This window comes from Nothobranchius furzeri, chromosome 15 (assembly GCF_043380555.1).
Source record: "Nothobranchius furzeri strain GRZ-AD chromosome 15, NfurGRZ-RIMD1, whole genome shotgun sequence".
NCBI lineage: Eukaryota > Metazoa > Chordata > Actinopteri > Cyprinodontiformes > Nothobranchiidae > Nothobranchius > Nothobranchius furzeri.
The window spans coordinates 47,204,027-47,230,883 of NC_091755.1; the positions used below are offsets into that span (position 1 = coordinate 47,204,027).

General features: G+C 48.2%; 1 protein-coding gene across 2 annotated transcripts in view; it reads right to left on the reverse strand.

Annotated features, from left to right (window-relative positions):
- Positions 1 to 1,008: 1,008 nt before the first annotated feature.
- Positions 1,009 to 26,857, reverse strand: part of kcnd1 (potassium voltage-gated channel, Shal-related subfamily, member 1) — a 49,894-nt gene continuing 24,045 nt past the window's right edge. The window contains exons 5-9 of one of the 2 annotated variants that reach the window (XM_015968801.3): positions 7,389 to 7,551; positions 7,153 to 7,236; positions 6,874 to 6,969; positions 6,305 to 6,555; positions 1,009 to 6,063 (exon numbers count right to left, since the gene is read on the reverse strand). In XM_015968801.3, the coding sequence (XP_015824287.1) occupies positions 5,862 to 6,063; positions 6,305 to 6,555; positions 6,874 to 6,969; positions 7,153 to 7,236; positions 7,389 to 7,551 (796 nt within the window). In that variant the 3' untranslated portion in view covers positions 1,009 to 5,861. Of the gene's footprint in view, positions 6,064 to 6,304; positions 6,556 to 6,873; positions 6,970 to 7,152; positions 7,237 to 7,388; positions 7,552 to 12,438; positions 22,594 to 26,857 lie in introns of those variants that run through there. The other variant, XM_070544946.1, reaches the window with a different exon arrangement.

Sequence of the window (26,857 nt, forward strand, 5' to 3'; positions counted from 1 at the left end):
CTGAACAATTTAAAAGTGTTGTTTTAGATCGTCTTTGTCTCTCTTCGAATATTTTTTGAAGATGAGCTTTCGTCTGTGTTCGTTTTCGAGGGCGTCACCTTATTGGATTCCCGACTTCTCTGTCTCCGGCAACCAGAACGCTGTTAACTCGGGTGTGACGTCATTCCTAGTTCCGAGTTTCGACTTCCGAGGAAAATCGAACGCACCGTTAGCTCTCTTGTTAGCTCTGATGTTAGCTCTGGTGTTACCTCTCTTGTTGGCTTTGGTGTTAGCTCTGACGTTAGCTCTGGTGTTAGCTCTGCTGTTAGCTCTCATGTTAGCTCTGGTGTTAGCTCTCATTTTAGCTCTGGTGTTAGCTCTCATGTTAGCTCTGGTGTTAGCTCTCATGTTAGCTCTGGTGTTAGCTCTCATGTTAGCTCTGTTGTTAGCTCTCATGTTAGTTCTATGTTTATGTATTTAGCAGACACTTTGTCCAAAGCGTTCTGGTGTTAGCTCTCATGTTAGCTGTGGTGTTAGCTCTGATGTTAGCTCTCATGTTATCTCTGGTGTTAGCTCTCATGTTAGCTCTGGTGTTAGTAAAATTTTGTCTGTTGATATTTTCCCCGTAGTTGTTGCTGCAGTCAGATCAGTTCAGGCAAAGCCCGCCTCTTCTACATCACAGGGAAAATTAGTATTCATGGCCCCGCCCACCTTGGCTTGCAACAACCACACCTTGGTTAGTAGAAGCTAACCATTAGCAATTAGTAATCGCAGCTCCACAACACGTTGATGCTTGCGCTGTTTGTGGAGAGATAACACATCGCCGTTGCAAAAGAAGGCAGCAGAAGAGTTGTGTTGCTGCTAGCCAGTCAGAAATAGCTTGTATAGCATGAATATTAATGAGTAAGACTCATAATCCTGTCATCCCCCCCCCCCCCCCCCCACACACACACACTCATCTTTCTTCTACTTCCTGAAACAGGAGCACGAGAGCTTTTTATCCACAGAAAATAACTCATGAGGCATTCGTTCATTCCTAGAGACCACAGCAGATTTATTGAAAGTAACAGGTGAATGAGCACTTTAAAGGCTTTTGCTGATATCAGAGCTGACATCTGACAACATCAGGACTAACTTCTCCGGTCCGTATCAGACCACGATGATGTCATCGTGTGTATGAGATTGGAGGCTAAACACAACCCTCTGGAGTCAGCGGGCAAATGCCCGGGTCCAGAACCAAAACAGCAAAAATATGGCTGTAAATAATAAAAATAAACAAATGAAAGTGACTTTTCTGCTGTTGCTTAGAAATGATGGATGAAGACATCTGATAGACCTTCTGTCGTCACTCCTGGATATGACCTGCATTCTGAAGCATGAAAATGTGAGGGAAAGGTTTTCGATTCTCTGTCTGAGAACAAATAAGTTCAGTCTTGTCCCTTTGCCCTCGGTCTCTGCTGCAGGAGAAAACAGATACAATACCTACAACGGTATTCATGCATATTAGTGACAGCTCACCACACACACACACACACACACACACACACACACACACACACACACACACACACACACACACACACACACACACACACACACACACACCTGACAAGGAGCATGCCTGAGTGATCAGCAACTCAATCAGTTGGATTTCTCGGTGCGAGGTCAAACAAACCAACGTCATGCAAAACGAGAGGACGGTTTTCTCCCCGCTGTGCTGTTTGTCTCTTATTTTCTCTGATAAAGCTGATAAATGATCAGTAGTGCTACTTCTACTGGAGGAGCTCATGCACGGGGAGGCGCCGGACGACCGCCTCCGCCTCTTGGTTAGGTTCTTAGAGTCTTTTTGGTTGGGGGAGGCTGGAGTGGAGGATGCTGGGAGAGTTTATGATACAAAATATGTTACAGAGTCTACGTTCCCCCGTCTCACACCTCGGATCAGAACCAGGAAACGACCATACAGAGGCTCCAGCTGAGTTCACAGGAGGTCAGCGGCGTGCACAAGGCCAGTGGTGTGCGTGAGTGTGCACGGGGCTGATGGCATGCACTAGAGATACAAACTACTGGACAATCATCATAAACGTCCATATTTGTCTCCTAGAATTTAAGCTTTGCTGGGAGAGTTTATGTTTGTTTTTATTGTTTTGGTGGAATTTCCAAAGACAGGATTCACAAAAGCAGCTAACAGAAGCTGCAGAGTGGATCCAGTCCTGTTCGGATTCAACGTCCAACACTCGAGACACAGTCGAAGCTCTGGTGGGAGATTCATCCATCGGGCATTCCCAGAAGTTAAAGAGGCGGGTACTCTGAGCTGCTGTGTGGTCCGTTCCCCAACCTGGAGGCACAGGGAAGTTTCACTCTCATCCCCCCGGATGAATCCCAACACACACGCAGAGCCCCGTGTTCTTATTAGTAAAGATCTGCCCTCGTAATCGGCTCTTCCTGAGTGGGAACACCGAGACAGATAACAGATCTATAGCCGCTTTAGACTGAAGGAAACTTTTGCAGCTTTTTGTTGTTGAAGTTTGTTTTTAGAACTAAATACTAAAGCCTGATGTATACTTCTCTACAATGGAGAGACACACGGAGTGTCGGAAAGGTTTTCACATGGGAACAGAGGGCGTAGCGGTTTTCTGAGGTTTCCTGCCACCATAACACTTGTGTATTCGGTCCCTGATGGTGTATTTACTAATGTGTTTTTAGATTTCAGAGACTTTATAACACGGATAAATTTGCTCTTTATTCTCCTTCACCTCAGTGGCCAGCTCTAAACCCACGTTTACCGCCATTTCCCTCCACTTTTGCTCCATATTGTGTACTCCTTCAGTCACGGGTGAAGAAACGTTGATGTTTTCAGACTTTTTCTACGATGCGTTCTTCAATCAGTTCTGGGTCTGCCGCTAAATATCTTTTTCGGCGGTGCTAGTGACCAATTTTCAGGAAGCGGTCTCCTGACCAATTACAAGCTTGTCATCTCCATCACTTTCGACAAATGTTTAAAATTTTGGGCGTGTCTTCGTCACCCTCTGTGAGCCCGTCGGAGAGCCCTGCAACCGACGCATAATGGCGTTGCGTGTCTCCGCATCAAGCCCCAACAACGGAGCTCTAAAATTGAGTCAAACCCGGAAATACCAAAAATTGCAGTTCCACTCTCGTCCACTAGGGGCTGGTGTCAGAAGTGAGCAAATCCTCATTGACTCCCATGTTAAAAATACCAATTTCACAGCAGAAATAAACATGTTTACAGCCTGGTACCAAAACATGTTTTTGGTTTAAATGATCTAGTTTACACTCATGACAACTCTGAGGGGGGTGAATGTTTTTCTCACTCTTCTGTTTAAGTGTATTAAAGCCTAAAATTCTGTATAATTAATGAGCATCAGACCCACGTGACCACAGAGCTAGCTCCATGGAAAGGCCTCAGTAGAGCCTCGGTCTAGCCTGGAAACTGTTCCGGGATTTTGAGTCTCTGCGTGTGTGTATTCTTTTTTGGATATTATTGTACAATTGTTGGACAAAATGACTTGCTGTGGCATTAATTGCACCAATAGAGCGTCCAAGGAGTCTCCACTTCATTTTTTTCGGTAAGTAAAATTATATTTATGTATTTTAGGTCACTGCCGAGCTGAGCTTAGATTTTAACATGTACTGTTTAACCATGACATTTAAATGTAATAGGGTAAAACCCAGTGCATTTAACATAATACTGCACTTTAGAAAATGGGTTGAAATATAACATGTTGGTGGAATTGGGTTCCCACTATCGGCTTGTGGAGCTCTCGGGAGACCTCTGTGTTCCACCCGGTTTTACCCAGCGGTCAGCCCGGCGTATCTCTGACTCAGAAGCTCTGGTGTTGTGCACAGTTAACTCCGGTTGTAGCTAGGTTGCTACCTCTGTTAGCTTAGCTCCCACCTCCGCGTTAGCTTCGTGTTAGCCAGGGTTAGCTTCAGGTTAGCTTGTAGCTAGTTCGACCGGGTGTCGTCAGTTGATCCCAGCCTTACAGCCCCACCCTCAGCTCCTCCTCTCTTCCCTTTTGTGGAATTGTCTGGGCTTGACGGAACCTGTGACACGGTCAAAATGGCGGTGGTGGCCACCTCCCATTTGGCCTCAAAAACGTGTTATTGGAGCCTATGGAAAGGAGATGTCCAGTATATTTATGTCGATGCTCCACACCGACACAGACGGAGAAGTATAAATCAGGCTTAAGGGGATGGTTCTCTGTCCAAAAGTGGCTAATTATGCTACCTGAAAAAAGTTCCTGGACGGTAAGACACGGGGTGTTTCTCAAGGTCAAGGCACCTGGCCTTGCGAGGCTTACTTACGAGGACATTGTCCTTCCTTGGTCAAAGAAAACGGATAAATGGAACAGACTTGCATCACGTGGCCGCGGCTTCCACGGTGGTCACGTAACGTCAAGTGACACGGGAGATAACGTTGTATTTTATACGCATTAGTTTCAATATAAATATATAACGAGCCTTTTACTTTTAAAATTGTGTTTATGTTTGTTAAATTAAATATGTAAGTGAGTTACTACCCGTAAGCCACCGAAGCTGCAACTACTAAGCAACTAACCAACCATAGATAGCTTCTTTGGATCTAAAAAAAAAACATTTTTAAATTAGCTGACTTACTTTTAATCTTGAAATTTGTCGCCGAAGTAGCCGCCGGTTTCTGATCTGCCGTCTTTTTGAAAATACCGCGGTGCATTCTGCGTAATGTTTGACCAAGGCTAGGCTACAAGACACCTCCCGTGTATCCTTGCTTAGCTAGCTAAACGGCTAATCAACGGTGAACACACGCCTCGGTGGAGCATGAACATTGGAACCGAATGGAACACATCTCGGCAGCTCCCGATGACGTATCTCCTAGACAACCGGGGCGGGGCCAAGACATCAAGGCAAGGTTCCTTGGCTTTGAGAAACACCCCCTTTCTAGAGCATCAGGAACTTTTGGTGTCAGCCATGTTGTTTCAGCTGACCAGTCATGATCAGAACCACAGGTACACTCAGAGCTAGAGGTCGATGAAAGATGTTTGAGTCCAAAGTGCACGTCATCAGGCCAGATCACGCTCATGCCACAGATCGGGTCTAAATAGGTTTCAGAACATTTAGTGTCTCCATGGAAACCACACAGAACAAATGGATTCTGGGTCATTTTACAGTTGCTTCCTGCTCGTTGTAACATTGCATATGTTGAGGAGTAAAAGGCTCTCGGTTCTGGTTCTGGGTCATAGAAGCTACAGTCAAGCTGTTCATCAGGGACCCGTCTGGTTCTGTGTTCAACGGGTCCATTTCAAAGATCCGGTGATGCACAGCTCAGACGTCCCAGCTCAGTTCTGGTAGATTCACCTGTAATAGCAGCATTATGGTCCTTTAAGTTCTTCAACCTGAGAATTCTCACCAACAGCCTAAACTGGACCACAGTCCAGAACCGAAGGTTTCTGGGCCTCAGGGATAAATCTAAATGGGACAAACCTTTACAGGAAGGAGTCTTCTCCTTCCAACTCTCCGTTATCCTCAATGAAGAGTTCCATTAAGAGCAAAAAGATCTGAAAGAACTATAACTGTTGGTTCTCAGATCTGGGGAAGGTTCTGTTCCATCAACACCCCAGGATGGACCTGCTTATGCTCTGTGCAGTGAGATGGGTAGATATCCGATTGGTACCAGGTTGGTAAAGCGTTTAGGAGGGTGGGAATTCTCCTGATGGTGGCCCATTGGGACCAATGAGAAGATTCAAAGGCAGTCCACAGAAGTCTATGGGTCCATCTGGGTAGTCCTAGTGTTCAAAACCAGGGCCAGCTGGGGCCCAGATCCAGAACCGGGTTCAGAAGGGGATCAGGTCCGGAAGGGCCCAAAGAAAAGGATCTGAGGTCAAAGGTTATAAAGAGGAGATTTTGACAGTTTCATGGGTGAAGGCGGTGGCCCGGGTGTTGCGTAGAATACCGGGGGCGGGAGAGGGTGGGGGGCTGTCATCCGGAGTGTTGGCGGGCGGAGTGGGAATGCTGATTATGGCAGCCGTGAAATCCTGATCCCCGCAGTTCAGCTTCAGGTCTCTAGGCTGAGCGTTCAGACTGGAGCGACTGGAACAGACACAAAGACAGAAACAATCAATCACAGATGTCAGAGAGCTGCAAGGCTGAATATTCAAAAGAGATAAATGGTTCACAGACTAGCTTCTGGTGCTAAACTGCTGGTAACCACAACCCCAACCCCAGAAATGTGACTTCTACCCGCATCTGTTCGTTAACTCTAATTAGCATGTAAGAATTACAGCAGCAGCCGTTAGCGAGTTAGCTAACATTATCTCCAGATTAGCCTTACTTCTGCGGCGGGATGGAGGTGGTCTTCACTTGTAGGGTGTCCAGCTCCTGAACGCTGCCTCGGCTGACCGACACTGTGGAGTTAGCCAATCGCATAGCAGCTCTTCTTCTGGCCCGGCGGGGGCAACAGCCAGTGGAGTTGTTCTGGGCCCCCTGCTGGCTGGACAGGGAGGTGCTGCGACTGGTTCTGAAGCCAACAGACTCGGTCATACAGAGCTCGCTGTAGGTCAGCTCATCCGTGAACTCGTGGTTCTGTGGTGAGATGGAGGAGGAAGAAAGAGGAGAAAACATCAGGTTCTCGGTTGTCCTGGCCTTAGCGATCCCAGTACACGCTTTGGAGTCCTCCGGCCCTGACAGGCGCTAAACAGGTGTGGGTCATTCATCACAGTGATGGCTTGGTTCTCAGAACAGAAGGAGAATGCTCTTCACGTGAGGAGAACCGGCCTTAGAAACCAAGGAAAGCTAGGCTGATTTAGTTTCAAACATTTCCAGACTTCAGACGCGAGGAGTTATGAACTCTGACAGATTCACATGGAGGAGTGTGTTAGAGGAAAACAGGAGCTAGCTCACCGTCGTCTTCTCCAGGCAGTGCAGCAGGTGATGGTGTTGGTGCTCAAAGGCTGAGCGGTTCTTCACACACAGAGCCGTGCTGTCGCTGTCCCGGTCCTGGAAAACCCAAACACACGTATTATTCTGGAGACCCCTGCAGGAGAACGTTCAGGTGGGCGCTAATCTGGGTCCAGGGCACAGGGGCAGCAGCTCGTAGCCCGGCCTGCCAACTCCAGGGCTTCCCATGAGGCTGGCTGGTGTGTGTGTGTGTGTGTGTGTGTGTGTGTGTGTGTGTCTCACTCCAAGCTGCTGGTCTTCTTTATACTGGAGGAAGGCATTGGTTGTTCCTTTCTTTGCCATCCGGATCCGAGCCAAACGGACTTTCTACTCAACAAGAACACAGGAAGCAGAGGCATCAGCACACACACACACACACACACACACACACACACGCACGCACGCACGCACGCACACACACACACACACACACTGATCTGACTGGATGATGGATCCTGTCAGGATCAGACCAATCGGACCTGTTGTGCTCTCATCTTGTCCGCTCTCTGGTTCTGGTGGTAGATCCGGCTGAAGTTGGACACGATGACAGGAACCGGCAGGGCGATCACCAGGACGCCGCTGAGAGAGCAGATGGAGCCAAAGATCTTCCCTGCGATGGTGTTTGGAACCATGTCTCCATACCTGCAGGAGATAAGATGACTTTAGGAACCAGAGTGGTGAAGCGGGTCAGGATCACAGCTCGAATATCCCAGGATCCTCTCCGCCCGCCCAGGCGAGCGTTTCAGGTGAGTGAAAGCCCCGCCCCCAGTCGTGTCATTGATTTAAATAGTTAATGATGTAACAGATATTATAAAGATGCGTGACAGGAAATTCATCTGTGAGGTCATCATGACCCGTTGAGACGATAAAAAGATGTGCTAGAAACTAAAGACATGTTTGGTACCAGCTGGACCGGTTCTGGTTCTGACTGAACTGCACTTTGAATCCAGGTTTTTAAACTGCTGATGAACTTCCCGTAGATGTTCTGAACTCTTCGCCATCGCACGCCGACTCCGGCCGGCACCAGAATCTATTTTATTTTTTGACAGTGCAGAACTTTTCCCTCTGCTGCGGGTCGCAGAAAGTCCGACCCGGAGAAACTTGAAAAGGCCAGGAGCTGTTTTCAGCTCCGCTTTTGTTGGCTGCAGATTGCTACCTGGGAGGTGAACTGTTCTCCTGTCGGTTCCTGCGGTCCGTGGGAGTTCTGACTCAGTTCGAGTCCGATTGTGGGTCTCAGATCAGTTTGATACCCGCTCCGCCGGCCGGAGCTGAGGGGGAGGCTGCTGTTTGGGATGAAATCGATGGAGAGCAGAGAGAAAGTGGAGTGATCTGTAGCTTCAGTCTGCAGCCAAGCAGCAGGGATAAATGTGGACCGGATCAGAACCAGATCTGGACCTCTCAGGTGTTACATCACCCAGACTGCATCACTGAAGACAGACGTGCAGATTTCTTAGTCCTGATAAATTTCCTCTAACTCAGGGATTTTGTGTTTTTATGGTGAATAATCAGCTTCTATCCAACAGGTTGCTTAGCAACAACAGCGGCATCTTCCACCATCAAGTCGATTAAATGTTAATTTCTAATGTAATAAAACAACAAAACATTATAATTGTTGTTCTGTAACCCCGGGTTGCAGGTTCAACACCCAACTGTGGCCTTGTGTGGAGTGAAGGTGTTCTCGTCATGCATACCTCAGCTTTCTTTGGTCTCCTTCTACAAGTGCGCGTGTGTGTGTGTGTGTGTGTGTGTGTGTGTGTGTTTCCCTGTCATGTGCTGGTCACCTGTCCAGGTCAGGTGTGACCCTCCCTCTTGACCACTGGAACCCAAAACCTTCAGAGGAGATAACCTCGGTCCAGATCATACGATCGACTAGAAGAACCTCTGATGACCCGAGTTTTACCTTCAACAGTTTTTCTTCTCAACAAAACGGACTGAATGTGAATCTACTGTCACAAAACAAAGGGATCAGAACTGCATCCTGCTATCTCCTAATCCCTGAGTCCTAATCCCTGAGTCCTAAATCCAGAGTCCTAATCCCAGAGTCCTAATCCCTGAGTCCTAAATCCTGAGTCCTAATCTCTGAGTCCTAATCCCTGAGTGCTAATCCCCGAATCCTAAATTCGGAGTTCTAAATCCTGAGTCCTAAATCCTGAGTCCTAATCTCTGTGTCCTAATCCCTGAGTCCTAATCTCTGAGTCCTAAATCCTGAGTCCTAATCTGTGTCCTAATCCCTGAGTCACAATCCCTGAGTCCTAATCTCCCAGTCCTAAATCCTGAGTCCTAATCCCTGAGTCCTAAATCCTGAGTCCTAAATCCTGAGTCCTAATCTCTGAGTCCTAATCCTTGAGTCCAAAATCCTGAGTCTTAATCCCCAAGTCCTAAATCCTGAGTCCTAAATCCTGAGTCCTAATCTCTGAGTCCTAATCCTTGAGTCCAAAATCCTGAGTCTTAATCCCCAAGTCCTAAATTCTCAACCCTAATCCCTGAGTCCTCCTGAGACCTAATCCATGAGCCCTTACCCATAACCCAAATTATCTGACAGTTCTGAGGGTTCAGCTGGAGCAACCAGCAGAGGTCAGTAAGACAAAACCTTTCTGGTCAGAGTTCCTGCTTTAGGTGTGTGTGTGTGTGTGTGTGTGTGTGTGTGTGTGTGTGTGTGTGTGTGTGTGTGTGTGTGTGTGTGTTTTAATGCTCAGTAATGGATGGCAGCATTAGAGGCTTGTAGCTGGTTAGTGGAGGGAGACATTAGAACATTTATATTGTCTTTCTCCTCATCACTTCCTCTCTCACTCCATACATTTACTTTATTTCTTTCCACTCTTGTGGCCTCTCCACCCTCTGTCCATCTCTATCCCATCTCCCGTTTCCTCCCCCTCCCCTCCTATCTTTCTCCAGTAGATTATCTGCAGCTGCTGGAGCCAAGTCTCCGTCCTGAAGCAGGAGGAGGAGCCATTGATGCTTGACGAACAACCGGGGGAGGGACTCGTGAGGAAGGACGGGTGAGGAAGGGCGGAGGAAAGAGGAGAAGGAGAAGAGGTCAGAAGGGACAGAATGTGAGAAAAAGGAATTAAAGCTCTGATGCGTGTCTATAAACGTCCAGAGTCTCCTTATCGATCCAGATCTTTATTTAGATTTTTTGCCTGAAGATGATCTAAAAGCTTCTATAAATAAAACAATTATTGGATTTTCTATGAGGCATTCAGCTGGAATCTACCTGCAGCTGGAATCTACCTGCAGCTGGATCCCATCTACAGCTGGAATCCGTCTGCAGCTGGAATCCACCTGCAGCTGGATCCTGTCTGCAGCTGGATCCAGCTGCAGACAGGATCCAGCTGCAGCTGGAATCCTGTCTGCAGCTGGAATCTACCTGCAGGAATCTACCTGCAGCTGGAATCCATCTACAGCTGGATCCCATCTGCAGCTGGATCCTGTCTGCAGCTGGAATCTACCTGCAGCTGGATCCTGTCTGCAGCTGGATCCCGTCTACAGCTGGAATCCGTCTGCAGCTGGAATCCACCTGCAGCTGGATCCCGTCTACAGCTGGAATCCGTCTGCAGCTGGAATCCACCTGCAGCTGGATCACGTCTGCAGCTGGATCCAGCTGCAGCTGGAATCCATCTACAGCTGGATCCCATCTGCAGCTGGATCCCATCTGCAGCTGGATCCTGTCTACAGCTGGATCCCATCTGCAGCTGGATCCTGTCTGCAGCTGGAATCTGTCTGAAGCTGGATCCGTCTACAGCTGGAATCTGTCTACAGCTGGATCCCATCTGCAGCTGGATCCTGTCTGCAGCTGGAATCTGTCTGAAGCTGGATCCTGTCTACAGCTGGATCCTGTCTGCAGCTGGATCCTGTCTGCAGCTGGATCCTGTCTGCAGCTGGAATCCGTCCACAGCCGGCGTTCTCTCACGTCTCAAAGTCTTTCTCTACTTCCAACCTTAAATCCCTTTCTTTAAAGTCCTGAACCAGACTGGTGCTGAATCCTGCATTCTCATGATAAAACTTCAGACTTGCTGACCCAGCAGCCTCTGAGCAAGGCAGCGAGTCAAATACCAGTAAAAACAAAGGTTTTACAGAATGAGGAAAGCCTCCCGAGACTCCGGCCAGCCTGTTCACTCAGAACCCTAAATATTTCATCATCAGGGTTATGTCATCCAGCCGAGGCACCAAGTACCAGAAGCAAGCTGCACAAACGAAAAACAGAATCAAAGCCACAGAAAATGAAGCCAACGAGAACTTCAGGCAGGAATTCTCAGGAATTCATGGTGTGATCGAGCAGATTCCCTGAAGGAGTCTGAGAAGAGGCCGTTGCTGATTGGAACAGATGGGAATCGATTGATGCTGAGTCAGCCTGATCCAAATCTCCACCTGTAATGGAGAACCGGCCAATCACAATCTAATAGAGACACAGTCAGCCAATAGAAATTAGTTTAGAGGGGAGAGCAGAAAGGTCAATTAAAGTGAGTTCTGTCGGATCGGAACCACTAGACAAAGACCATAAAAACATCAGGAACGTTGAGTTTCTAAATAAACTAAAAGAACTTCATGTTTGGTTGATTATTTCCTGGTTGTAACAAAAAAAAAAAAACAGCTGATTATTATGGAGCCACTTCTGCTGGAGCATCCATGAAAGGATCGAGCTGCAGAGCGGAGCCTCCAGTCAGCTGATCCTGGTGTCCACTAGAGTCTCCTGATTGGATGAAACGACATGTCCACAGCAGCTGGACTGTTGGGTCAAAGTGTGCTGGTGACCAGTAGAAGGAGGAGGAGCCAGATGGGTGACCAGGAGGAGGGGGAGGAGCCAGCCTGATGACCAGTAGGAGGAGGAGGACCCAGATGGGTGACCAGTAGGAGGAGGAGGAGCCAGATGGGTGACCAGGAGGAGGGGGAGGAGCCAGCCTGATGACCAGTAGGAGGAGGAGAACCCAGATGGGTGACCAGGAGGAGGAGGAGGAGCCAGACTGATGACCAGTAGGATGAGGAGGAGCTAGATGGGTGACCGGGAGGAGGAGCCAGACTGATGACCAGTAGGATGAGGGGGAGCCAGATGGGTGACCAGGAGGAGGAGCCAGACTGATGACCAGTAGGATGAGGGGGAGCCAGATGGGTGACCAGGAGGAGGAGCCAGACTGATGACCAGTGGGAGGAGGAGGAACCACACTGATGACCAGTAGGAGGAGGGGGAGCTAGATGGGTGACCAGAAGGAGGAGCCAGACTGATGACCAGTAGGATGAGGAGGAGCTAGATGGGTGACCAGGAGGAGGAGCCACACTGATGACCAGTAGGAGGAGGGGGAGCTAGATGGGTGACCAGAAGGAGGAGCCAGACTGATGACCAGTAGGATGAGGAGGAGCTAGATGGGTGACCAGGAGGAGGAGCCAGACTGATGACCAGTAGGATGAGGAGGAGCTAGATGGGTGACCAGGAGGAGGAGCCAGACTGATGACAAGTAGGACAAGGAGGAGCATGCCTGATGACCATTAGAAGGAGTAGGAGACAGACTGATGACCAGTAGGATGAGGAGGAGTCAGACTGATGACCAGTGGGAGGAGGAGGAGCATGCCTGATGACCAGTAGGAGGAGTAGGAGCTAGATCGATGACCAGAAGGAGGAGCCAGACTGATGACCAGTAGGAGTAGGAGGAGCCAGACTGATGACCAGTGGGAGGAGGAGGAGCCAGATTGGTGACCAGGAGGAGGAGTCAGACTGATGACCAGTGGGAGGAGGAGGAACCACACTGATGACCAGTAGGAGGAGGAGGAGCTAGATGGGTTACCAGGAGGAGGAGCCACACTGATGACCAGTAGGAGGAGGGGGAGCTAGATGGGTGACCAGGAGGAGGAGCTACACTGATGACCAGTAGGAGGAGGAGGAGTTAGATGGGTGACCAGGAGGAGGAGCCAGACTGATGACCAGTAGGACGAGGAGGAGCATGCCTGATGACCATTAGAAGGAGTAGGAGACAGACTGATGACCAGTAGGATGAGGAGGAGTCAGACTGATGACCAGTGGGAGGAGGAGGAGCCAGATGGTTGACCAGGAGGAGGAGTCAGACTGATGACCAGTGGGAGGAGGAGTCAAACTGATGACCAGTGGGAGGAGGAGGAGCCAGATGGGTGACCAGGAGGAGGAGTCAGACTGATGATCAGTAGAAGGAGGTGCTGTTGGGTTTAATTAATTTCTTCACAAACAAAAGTAAATTTCTTTCAACATTGAATAAACTTCACTTAACTTAATTAAGAACAAATTAATCCAGAATTTTTACCTTCTGTCACCAGACATAAGTCCAACCCCTCTTCTAGAGAGTGATCATGAAGTTATGGCAGATTAGTAGTTTTTCATTTTTTTAATCATAGAAGGATTCTGAGCAAAAGCTTCCAACTGATTCGTGTAAGCGTCAGAGAGGAGCAGCAGGAGGAGTGAAGGTCTCTTCCTCCTCCAAACTGTACAAGGACAGTCATATCGACCGTCTGTTTCTCCTCGGACGGAAACTCAGAGAGGAAGCGCTGCCCTCTCCCATACACACACAAACACACACGTTATGTTTATTTGATGGAGTGATGATGAAATTTGCAGGAGTGGGAATGCTTGTTCCATGTTTTTCCTCCTCTGGAGGAGATCCAGCCCTCTCCTCGCTCTCTCCTTCCTTCCTTATTTTTCTGTTTTTCTTCAGCAGCTGTTCTACTGTCTGAGAGACAGACGGCCAGCTTTGATAGTCCTGTGATGTAGATCACCTTCTTCACTTGTTTTCTGTTTCCTTTTCCAGATTCTTTCCTTGTTTTTATGTTCTGATTTTGTCCAATCAGCTGCCGTTTCCTGTCCTGATATCATGGAATTAATCTGGTCCTCCAGGTTTTGAAGATCCACCCTAAACCTGCTCAATGTTCTTCTCTGCTCACTTCCTGTTCACCGATCTGCCTTTCAGGATGGAAAAACACGGCTTATTATTGTGGCCTGCTGGTGAAGGCGGGTGACCAGGATTTAATCAAAGGCTCTGACCATCGGGGGCACAGGACAAGCGTCGGCACCTGACCCAAGCAAACCAACATTACCTGCAGCATAGTTGCATACCAGCATGTTTTAGTGGCTTCTCTGCTCCAACACACTTGATTCAGTGGTTGAATCACCTGTGCAGCAGCTCACGGGGCTCTGCAGAAGATTGTTAATCACCTTAAAACTAAAACATGCTGGATACCGGCCCTTGAGGCCTCGAATTGAATACCCCTGATCTAATCCATTATTATTATAGTGGTAAGTCCCGGTACACTAAGAGGTCACAGTTACAAGTGTTGGAAATGCATATTGCCAGTTTTTCCAGCCATTTATCAGCCAAAAATCTGTCTTTAGGTAATAAGCTGCCGCCAACCGTCCCGGCGTGGACCATCCAATAGGATGGAAAAACCCTTCACGCCGTCGCCTGTAGATTCCCACCACCGCCATCTTGGCTGTGTCACACCTAGAAAATACAAAAATGGAGCTGAGAGCGGGTCTGTGAGGGTGGGAGCAGATGCTATCCTACTAATTCTGAGCTGAAGTAGCTAAGAGCTAATTGAGCTAACCGAAGCCAACAGAAGTTGATGGTTGCTTTTCGCCAGAAAACCACATGAGCTAGCCTGGCGAACGCTCCATTGACAGCTCTCGGTCGTGGGGCGGGTTCTACCGCTGTCTTTCAAACGATCTCCGCACGCTACTGGACAATGAACAACGTGACGTACTGACCACAATGGATGTCGGTAAAGGAGGCGGCCCGCTGTTGAAGACGGTGAAAATACATCCCTTTTTTCTAAAAGAATGACTTAAATACATCTATCTGCTCCTGATTCTAATAAAGCCCAAGTCTAAATAGTCCAAAGTCCAAAACTGATGTAAAAGCTGTTTCGAACGAGCCGTCGCCATCTTTTTCCACTCTGTTGAATCATCCTGCCCACCAGACGAATAGAGGGCCCTGATTGGCCCACAATGCAGATTAAGTGCTGTGATTGGTTCACAAAGCAGATAGAGCGCTATGATTGGCCCACCATAATGGACTAATCACAGCTCTCTATGTGTTTGAAACCCCTCTAGAGAGCTGTGATTGGCCTGCCAGGATGCTGCTAGGGGCTGCGGAGGCTACAAGTGGAGCGTTCCTAGACCAAACTGTGCAAAGCAAGAATTTGGTCTAGTTCTCTAGGCTACAGTTGAGCGGCTCTGCTACCATCTTCCTTCTTGGCTGTAGCACGTTTAATGTGAGGTAGAAGCTGAGACCATCCCTGGAGCAAGCAGAGGACAAGCCGCTAGTGCTAGCACTGACGGCTCATCTGCTACCTGTCAGTCAATTAGACACGCCTCTCATTATTCATATTTTCTAGCTTTAATTACATCTAAATTACAAAAACTTCACCCCCCTCAGATTTGTCATGACTGTAAACTATTAAACCTAAAATGATTTTTTGTACCAGGCTCTGCTGTGAAACTGGCATTTTTAACATGGGAGTCAATGGGAACTTGCTCCTTTCTGGATCCAGCCCCTAGTGGATGAGGGAGGAACTGCATATTTGACACTTCCTGACAGATGGAGTTTTTCCTTTTGGGTCAACAAGGGTTAAAATGAACCCTGAGTCATGCTTCTCCGTCAGCTCCAACAGGGAGAGACACGCATGCACGGACGGACGGAGACATTTTGCCCTCAGACTTCAGGGCTCGACACACGGGAGGCGACAAACGACCGCGATCAGCGAAATTTGTCGCTTTCATTACCTGACACACGGGAGGCGGGCCGAGGCAGCGGCCAGTGGCAAAGCCGTCTACAAGTTCTGTTCCATGGCGAAATTGAAACTTCCGTTGTTTTGATTGGCTGTGTCAGGTTGGAGGGAATTAAGGTTATTTAAGCGGTTCAGAGTTAATAAAGCGGGAGATATGATGTTTCACAAGGTGCTGCTAGAGTTATGTGAAATCTTACTTCTGATTTTACTATATGAAACATAATAATAATCAACTTCTCCTCCATGTTTGCTCGGAGGAGTACGGAGCATCCTGTCCGCTCATTGGTCAGTGAACGAAACCTCCGTTGATTGGTCCTCGTCCGAGCGACAGCGATGAAAAGTTGAAAATATTTCAACTTTCTGGGATCGCGTCGCTGGGTCACCTGTGCACGACACGTGCACGAGCGCAAAATTTCACACGTATGTTTTTCGCGTTTCACTTAGTAGGAGAGAGACCCGCGATTATCGCTTTGTTGGGCATGTCTCATTGAACATGAATGGAGGAGAGGCGATGTCACCTCCCGTGTGTCGAGCCCATTCTCCATCTCCTGGGGAGCGTTGCAAAGCAATTCCCCGCCAGGACAGCAGAGGGCGTAGCGCTGTTCTGTGGTATCCTGTCATGTATCGGTCCAAGATAGAGTGTTTATATTGTGCTTTTTTTTATATAAGAGACTTTTAACAGATAAATTTGTCCCTCATCCTCCTCCACCTCTTCATGCACTCTCCACCTCTAAACCCACGTTTCCTGTCATTTCCGTCCACAAATAAAACGCTTGCTGCGTATCTTTTCACTCCTCCAGTCACGGGGGAATTAAACGTTCATGTTATTAGAGTTTTTTTGCGAGGTATTCTTCAAGCTTCTCCGTGTCTGCCGCTAGTTAATCCTCGGCTCTCTTTATGTTTTTGAGGGCGCAACGGTGGCGGTGTAGACGACAGCGGCACCTTGACCAATCACAAGCTTGCGTTCTCCGTCTCGACGGACGGATGTTTAGAAAAGAGAGCTCGACTCCGCCTGCAGGAGAGCCCCGCAAGGACGGATAATGGCGTTGCGTGTCTCCGCACTGACGCAGACGCAGAAACATGACTCAGGCTTGAGAGTCGGGCTCAAAGATGAGGTGGGGTGGAGAGGGTGGGGCTGTGGAGCCATTGGTCTATCCGGCATATTCCCAGTTTATCCACTCTGGAACGTGAAAAGAGCTCCAACGTTCTTCTTTGTTGTTTTTTCTCTTGTCCAACAAGGCCATTAGCAGCTCAGGCTACAGTTAGCAGTAGCTCAGGCTAGCATTAGCATTAGCTTAGGCTAGCAGCATTCTGCAGTTAGCATTACCATGATCAACGTATATATATTGCCCATGTTTAAATGGGTTGGGACATGCAGATTAAAGGAGGCGTGTCTAACCTTGTGCTGTGTTAAACCAGCCTCTGTCTGCGCGACCCGTTCTCGGTGGCCTTCACAACGTTAATCATTTACGTAGAACAGCAGGTCGGACACGACACAGACGTTTTGGTGCATTAAACACTCCAAGCTGCTTAAATTCAACAATAAGAAGGCAACTGTGGTTTTCAGTTACAGGACTGCTTTAGCTACCGTAACTAAGACATTACCGGTTTGATGAGATCAAACCAATATATCTAATTTCAGTGTTGGAGCTATCAGACCTCCAGATGTTTCATTTAGCATTTGCCTCATCTCCTGGAACATCGTCACCTTTGCTTCTTCACCTGATTAGGTCGTTGATTACAGACAAACCGGTCCTTCAAAGTAAAACTGCTAACCCTTAACCCAGACCCCTAAAGGCTTCTGGGTTCAGCTTCAAACCAGCAGATTTGTTCCCGTATAATCAACCAGACTCGGTCATTAGAACTCCATCCGATCCCCTGGCTTCATCCTGTTTTCTATTTTCAGAACTAGATTGGGTTTATTTTCCGCTCTTCCTCGTTCAGCCTCCTCCTCCTCGTTTCTATTTCTGGCTACGAGGAGTTAAACCCTGGATAAATATTTAAAAGCAGCAGACAAGCTCAGCTACACCGGTCCATTACTGTCTCACTGGTTTATCATGACTGGAGCATGGTTCTGCCGCAGACAAATCAGAACCATCAGAACCGGCTCAGAAAACACAAACAGAACATTATTACATCATTTATTTCTACAGAACTGGTCTGGAACCAGTCTGAAACTGGTTTTAAACCTGTCCTGTACCAGTCTGGAACCTGTACCCGATCTCAGTCCCTGTTCTACAGCAGTAGATGATTCTGGTCTGAGACTGTTTAATCACCAGGTCCGTCTTTCCTGTTTAACAAATTAAATCAGAACTAATAAACAATCCTGCTCGTTTTCAAGCGTTTTTATTAAGAATCAAAATCAGATGAAGTTTCAGAGCAATCGCTGGTTTTTGTCTAAAAGTAACAAAATCCATCTAAGGAGCCACAAAGGTACCCCCTACAGCACCGGGTGGGTTCACCAGGCCCTCCATCCCAAAGGAGGTGCAGCAGTGAGGAGGCTGAACACACACACACACGCATGTGCACGCACACACACACACGCACACGCACGCACACACACACACACACGCACATGCACGCACACACACACACACACACGCACGCACACACACACACGCATACACACACACTCACACACACACATGCACGCACTCACATGTACACACACGCATACACACCCTCACACACACATGCATGCACACGCACATGCACACACACACACACACGCACATGCACGCGTGCGCACACACACACACGCACAAGCGCACACATGCACATGCGAGTGCACACGCACACACACGCACATGCGCACACACACATACACACACACGCACAAGCGCACACACACACACACGTGCGCACGCACACACACGTACGTGCACACACACGCACATGCGCGCTTGCACACACACATGCACACACACAGACACAAGCACATGTGCACACACACACACACACACACATGCAAACACACACGCACACACGCACACACACACACACACACACATGTACGCACACACATGCACGCACACGCACACACACACACACACACATGCAAACACACACGCACACACGCACACACACACACACACACACACACACACACACACACACACACACACACACACACACACACACACACTTTGCATTTAGTGAAAGAGGGAGAAGGGAGCAGGAAAGGAACCAAGGAGTCACGATGGATGAACAAAGCTGCAGAGAGGAGGAGATATGGAGGAATGAAAGGGGAGGTGTAGACTGATAGATGGTCCCAGCAGGATGACCAGTCATCTGGAAAACTGGGACACACACGCACATGCACAGGCAGGTGAGTTAACACCAGAGAATTCAGCTTTCTGATTGGCTGACAGGGTCAGATTCAGGTAAAAGTTTCTTTTCACCCACCAGAGAACTAGAACTCCACCCTTTCAGAGCACTTCCAGACCGTCTCTGTTGGATATTAGCGGGACCAAAAACACACGGTTCAATCAACTAATCAGAGCGTATGTTTCAGATGATGTAACACTGATGGACAGAGAGTGGCTCCACGCTCTAATCCAGTCTGCGGGTTTGAGTGTTTCCTGTTTATTATCATCAGATCAGCTGAAACCAAACTTCACAGCTTCTGCTGGATCACACAAAACACCTAGAACCTTCTAGGCCGTACAGCTAACTGGAAGAGGGTTCAGCTCAGCCTCAAATGTTCACAGAAACATCATAACAAACAAATAAGGATCATCGTTAATATGAATTTGTGAGCTTGTCTGTGTTTGAATGTGGTCCTACAGTCAGCTCAAGGATGACAGAACAAGGGCAAAACACAGTAAGCAACATAAAATCACAGTCAGGGCGTTTACATGTGCATCTAAGTCGATCTAAAGTTATAAACTGGGAGCTTTTAGCCTAGTTTAGCATTTACAGATAGAAAAGCTGTCTAAGAAGAAGTGGGACACTGAGCGGACTGGGGGACAAAGTCAGGAGGACATGGAGATGGAGCGTACGGTGAAGGTAGAGGTGGCAAATGACCCGTGTGCTCGGTTGGAAAGAAAGGAGGGTGAGAGAATGATTTGAATAGGTTGGTGAGGCAGAGAGATAGAGATGTAACGGATGTGCAAAGAGTTAGGGTGGTAGGGATGGAAGTGGAAAGAACCCTTTGAAGAGCAGAGGAATGTGAATGTGGAGTAGAAGAGGTGGCTGCTGTGGATCAGGAAGTAGCTGAGATTAGTAAGGATGAAGAGAGGAGTAGCAGCTGGCCCTGATGACATACCTGTGGAGGTGCAAAGGTGGCAGGCAAGCTTTTGACTAGGCTATTCCAAAAAATCTTGATGAGTGAGAAGATTCCTGGACCTGGAGAAAAGTGTTCTGGTGACATACAGAATTCTGGGAACTACAGTGGAATAAAGCTAACAAGTTACACAAAGCTCTGGGAAAGACTGTTGGAAGCTAGGCTCAGGTCAGAAGAGAGCATTTGTTAGCAGCAGTACAGTTTCACACCAAGAAACATCACTGCAGAAGACGTTTTCTCTTTAAGGATGCTGATGGAGAAGAACGGTGAAGGTCAGATAGAGATGCATTGTCTTTGTAGAGTTTGAGAAAGTGTCTGATGATGCAGAGAGAAGAGCTGAGGGCCACAAGGAGGTCTGGAATGGCAGAGATGCTAGAGGAGTGCAGAACATGAAAGAGCTGTGAGACGGCAGGGAGGTGTGAGACAGCAGTGAGATGTGAGACAGCAGGGAGGTGTGAGACAGCAGTGAGATGTGAGACAGCAGGGAGGTGTGAGACAGCAGGGACGTGTGAGACTGCATGAAGGTGTGAGACTGAAGGGAGATGTGAGACGTGAGACAGCAGGGAGGTGTGAGACAGCAGAGAGGTGTGAGACAGCAGTGAGGTATGAGAAAGCAGGGAGGTATGAGACAGCAGGAAGGTGTGAGACAGCAGTGAGGTGTGAGACAGCATGGAGGTGTGAGACAGCATGGAGGCGTGAGACTGAAGGGAGGTGTGAGACAGCAGTGAGATGTGAGACAGAAAGGAGCTGTGAGACAGCAGGGAGGTGTGAGACAGAAAGGAGTTGTGAGACAGCAGGAAGGTGTGACACAGCAGTGAAGCATGAGACAGTAGGGAGGTGTGAGACAGAAAGGAGCTGAGAGATAGCAGGAAGGTGTGAGACAGCAGTGAAGCGTGATACAGCAGAGAGATGTGAGACAGCAGAGAGGTGTGAGACAGAAAGGAGCTGTGAGACAGCAGGAAGGTGTGACACAGCAGTGAAGCATGAGACAGCAGTGAGGTGTGAGACAGCAGAGAGGTGTGAGACAGCAGTGAGGTATGAGAAAGCATTGAGGTGTGAGACAGCAGGGAGGTGTGACACAGCAGTGAAGCATGAGACAGCAGTGAGGTGTGAGACAGCAGGGAGGTGTGACACAGCAGTGAAGCATGAGACAGCAGTGAGGTGTGAGACAGCAGGGAGGTGTGACACAGCAGTGAAGCATGAGACAGCAGTGAGGTGTGAGACAGCAGGAAGGTGTGACACAGCAGTGAAGCATGAGACAGCAGTGAAGCATGAGACAGTAGGGAGGTGTGAGACTGAAGGGAGGTGTGAGACAGCAGTGAGATGGGAGACAGAAAGGAGCTGTGAGACAGCAGGAAGGTGTGACACAGCAGTGAAGCATGAGACAGCAGTGAGGTGTGAGACAGCAGAGAGGTGTGAGACAGCAGTGAGGTATGAGAAAGCAGGGAGGTGTGACACAGCAGTGAAGCATGAGACAGCAGTGAAGCATGAGACAGTAGGGAGGTGTGAGACAGAAAGGAGTTGTGAGACAGCAGGAAGGTGTGACACAGCAGTGAAGCATGAGACAGTAGGGAGGTGTGAGACAGAAAGGAGTTGTGAGACAGCAGGGAGGTGTGAGACAGAAAGGAGCTGAGAGATAGCAGGAAGGTGTGAGACAGCAGTGAAGCATGAGACAGCAGTGAGGTGTGAGACAGCAGAGAGGTGTGAGACAGCAGTGAGGTGTGAGACAGAAAGGAGCTGAGAGATAGCAGGAAGGTGTGAGACAGCAGTGAAGCATGAGACAGCAGTGAAGCGTGATACAGCAGAGAGATGTGAGACAGCAGAGAGGTGTGAGACAGAAAGGAGCTGTGAGACAGCAGGAAGGTGTGACACAGCAGTGAAGCATGAGACAGCAGTGAGGTGTGAGACAGCAGAGAGGTGTGAGACAGCAGTGAGGTATGAGAAAGCAGGGAGGTGTGACACAGCAGTGAAGCATGAGACAGCAGTGAAGCATGAGACAGTAGGGAGGTGTGAGACAGAAAGGAGTTGTGAGACAGCAGGGAGGTGTGAGACAGAAAGGAGTTGTGAGACAGCAGGGAGGTGTGAGACAGAAAGGAGTTGTGAGACAGCAGGAAGGTGTGACACAGGCAGTGAAGCATGAGACAGCAGTGAAGCATGAGACAGCAGTGAAGTGTGAGACAGCAGTGAGGTATGAGAAAGCAGGGAGGTGTGACACAGCAGTGAAGCATGAGACAGCAGTGAGGTGTGAGACAGCAGTGAAGCATGAGACAGTAGGGAGGTGTGAGACAGAAAGGAGTTGTGAGACAGAAAGGAGCTGAGAGATAGCAGGAAGGTGTGAGACAGCAGTGAAGCGTGATACAGCAGAGAGATGTGAGACAGCAGGGAGGTGTGAGACAGCAGTGAGGAGTGAGACAGCAGGGAGGTGTGAGACAGCAGTGAAGCGTGATACAGCAGAGAGATGTGAGACAGCAGAGAGGAGTGCTGTAAGAGTTTAACATGGAGGTGAGTCTACATCCAGGATCGGCTCTGAGATCCTCTTGTTTGCTTTGGTGATGCTGGACTGGAGTCTCCATGGACCACGATGTTCACAGTGGACATGATGATCTGACCTGAGAGCAGGGTGGAGGTAGAGGAGAAGCTGGAGAGGTGGAGATGAACTGGAGAAGAGAGCAATGAAGACAATCCATCAGTGGAACGGGGATGCTATAGAGGGTAGAAGTAAAGAAGGTGGAGGACTTCATGTGTGTGTGCGTGTGTGTGCGTGTGCGTGCGTATGTGTGTGCATGTGTGTGTGTGTGTGTGTGTGTGTGTGTGTGTGTGTGTGCTGGAGGGATTTGTAGAGAAACAATGACTTCATAATCAAAGGGAGCAGATAAAGTCCTCCTCGAGGCGCTGAATGAAAGTTTCGTGTCTCGGGGGTGAAAGTCGAGGCTCAGATCTTAATTATATTTTATAATAAAATCTTATTTGTGTTTTCTGAAGGCTGGAGTGTGTGTAGAAGCTCCTCGTCTGTTCACCAGGTCCAGCTGTTACACCTTTATGAAGCAGAAGTGAAATGACTGAGATGATAGGAAGAGGAGGAGCTCGTATTAGTTTAGTACAACAGCAGGTTTTAACCTTTACTGAAGAATATTTAGACGTGGTTGCAGGCCGAGTGTGTTCTTTTCATATGAAGCAGGTTTAAAAACATCACATGAATAAAGATGAGCATCCTCACGCCAGACTGCAGCAGCAAAGGTCATCCACATCGGCTCCACGGCTCCAGCGGAGCAGGAGCTTCCAAAAGGGTCCAAACGTTTTCACATGTTCAGAAGAAATTCTGGTTATTTGATCAAAAATCCTCACCAGACCCCCTCTGGCCCTAAAGCATCCAGATGGAGTATCAGGACCATACCTGCATCAGAAACCCGCCACAGCGCTCCTATACATGTCTGCTGGTGCGGGCAACATGCTAACATGCTAACATGCTAGCAGCTCAGTGCATTCAGGGTCTCATGTTTGTTCAGTGAAACTGGAATCATTTACTTCCGGTTGTTTGTATTTTCTCTCGGCTGTGCCGCGTCCTCTACGTGTTTGTGGAATTTCAGTGTTTCGTCCAATCAGATTCCACTTTCTAAGTTTCCAGGGCCTGAGAAGCTGTTGGTTTTAACCAATCGGTTTCCAGATATGCGTCGCAGGGCCAGCTAGCTGGATTCTTGTGATGTCAGGGGGTTTCTGTCCTCCAATTGGATGGTCAGAGCTAAGTTATCGCCACATAGTTTTGCTAGCAAAGAACATCCTCTGTATCCTGGCAAGCCACGCTAAATGCGTATGGTCTGGCCACCAACCATCAAAACGACTCCCTCATAGGGCCAGAATCTTTGGGTGCCAATCAAACTGTCTTTGCATGTAATTGGACAGGACTAGGACCAATCAGAGCAAAGAAAGGCGTGGTGTATCCATCACGATGACAAACAGTCAAAAGGGCAGTCCACACCATAGAAGAAGAAGAAGAAGAAGAATGGGGATGATCTTCCAAAGTTAACGCCAAAGCCATTTGAAACGAGCGCCGCTGCCATATTTGTGGTTGTTTTGCTCCGTTCAGCCCGCCCAACGTACCTGGAGCACTGTGATTGGCCAGACACAGAGCAGTTCATCCCATTAGGGTTAGGGTTAAGTAGACCTGTTGAGGTGGAGCGTGACTAGACCGACCCACAGAGACGGTTGGTCTGGATCTCTAGGCTATGTCCTCGGTGAGCCGTGCTCACTAACAGCACAAAGTCTAATGGAGGAGGAGACATGAATTTGGTCTCAGGCAAGGGCGCCCCCAAGGGGTGGACAGGGGTGGCCGTGGCCCCCCCAGGAAAAGGCAGTGTTAGCAAATCATATTAATATTCAGTCAAACCATGTATTGATCTTGTTTATTCAAGACATAATTGTAAAACAAAATAAAAATATTACAATTAATGAGTAAAGAAATAATCAGAATAAAAAAAACTGTTTCTGCTGCTCACCATTTAAAAAAAGTTTTTATCTCCATAGTTTTTTTTGTGAACACAGCAGCAGGTGAATTAACCTAAAAAATACATTTTAAATTAAATTGGGGAAAACATTTTAAATAACTGAAATGTATTTTCTTAAATGTATTTTTCTAAAATGTTTATTTGTAAAATTTACCGTATTTTCATGACCATAGGGCGCACCGGGTTATAGGGCGCGGCCGCGGTAAAACATACCGGTAAAACATCTGTGCGGGCTCGGGACTCGGAAAACAAAAAGTCAGCGGCACTTCGTCCATGCTGGTTATGTGGCTGGGCTGGATGTATTTGTCGGCAATCTTCTTACTGCAGTAGGAGCGGAAGATGGACAGCCTTTCTTTGTAATTCCACTGGAAGTTGCTGCGCCACCGTAGTTCTTGCCCGGATGGAAAGATGCAGGGGCGGCGTTAGGCCCGGCTACTTGGGCTGAAGCCCCAGATGTTTCATGAAAAGCCCCGGATCTCAAACGTGGAAGTAACATGCAGTACCAAAGTCCAACAGAGAGGGAGCAGCTGGCAGTAGTTTGTATACAGCCTGCCTGAGCCTCCACCACTGAAGAAGAAGCCCTTCAGCAGCCGGCTTCTTCTTCAGTCTCTGCCTGAAACGCATGAGTGAAGATGGACATAAGGACGTTTTTTAGACCAAAAGTACGGCGACAGAACCGCAGCTTTGATGAGACTGGTGTTGACTCAGGTTTGTGAGTCTTATTTGAAAATATTTGTTGTGCTGCTGGTTTGCCTAAAGTTAGCTTATCAGGTAAAGTTGTTGGAGAAAGAAAGGGAATATTTACTATCATCTCACACTAAACACTAACAGGAACAATACTCTGCCCTGAAAATGCTTCATATGTAGCTTCAGATTAAAAATTACGTGGTACAAGACATATATGATGTTGACTAGTGCGTATCACGTGTGTGTGTGTGTGTGTGTTAAGCCCCGGATCTTCTTCAGTCCTAAATCCGCCCCTGGAAAGATGGCAGCGTTTCATGAAACGAAAGCACCAAGACGGACCTCCTTGAAAATGTTCAATGTTCATTTCTTGTGCGAGCGTTACTGCTCTCAGACGAACGGTGACGGTAGACGCTTCTCCCAGCTGTCCTCTGCTCGTTACCCCATTGCTCGAGGCGGTCTTCCAGCTCAGGCCACCTGGCTTTGTGCCCGCGGAAACAACGCTGCGTCTTCTTTACTTGTCGGAGTTCGTTTTCCAACTTCCTCCACTTGCGAACCATGGACTCACTGATGCTGAATTCTCTCGCCGCTGCTCTAGTCCCGTGTTTGTCCGCGTAGCTGATCGCTTGCAGTTTAAACTGTGCTTCATAGGCGTGTCTCTTAGCAGGTGCCATTCTCAGGGTTGTCAGAACAATGTTCAGCACACCGCGCATACCTGCCCTTTTGAACTATTCAGGATCTGTCTTCGCTCAGGCCCACACGTTCACGCCACGCCCCTTGTCTTCTGCTACGTTCGCGTCTCACAACAACACAACAGGCGCACCGCACCGTAGGGCGCGGCGTACATTTTGGAGAAAATTTGAGACTTTTAGGTTCGCCTTATGGTCGTGAAAATACGGTAAGTTAAATGTTTTTAGATATGTACTGTTATTTTAATAAAAACGAATAAAGGTGCAATGCAGCACGTCGCCACAAGCTAAATTCAACCAGAGTTACCACAAGGACCAATTTGGTGCCACCCCAAAAATTTCATTGGCCCCATCTGGCCACCCCATCAAAATTCTCTGGAGGCGCCCCTGGTCTCAGGAAATATTAAGACTGAACAACGTTAGGCATGCCTAACTGCTTTATTCACTCAACAGGCGGTCCTGACTCTGAATATTTGTTCCTGTTTTGTCCGAATTCTGTTCCTCCTTCGGCTCGTCCCGATTAAACGGACGAGTTTCCTGTTGGAATCGTTTCCGATCTGAAGTTTAGCTGCAGCGGCAGCAGGAGACCTTGATGAGGTTGTGGACCCGGCAGGTCTCTGATATTACTTCTGCAGCAGCTTCTGCTTCTCATTCCTGTTTATTTGTGCAGAGATAAAACACAGGAGCAGAGCAATAAAAGCACCACGATGAAGACAACGCTAGCGAACCCAACAGGAGCAACAAACGAGCGAATCAGACGGGGAACGAGGGAAAACGGGGAGGAAGGAGGGCTAATTAAAGAAGATCTGGTCGAAATTGCATCTGTTTCTAGAGGAAATGTTTGAATCCATAAACAGGCTGAAAGCAACTTATTGTTTAGTTCCCAGCAGAACCAGAACCAGAACCAGACCCAGATGGATCATTAAAAGTTGTCTCACAAACGTCAGACTTCTAACAGAGCAAAAGCAAAAAACTGTAGCTTGATATTAAATCTGGTTTATGAAGCTGGTGTGTTTTAACGCCCAGTCAAAGGTCAGGGGTCAAGG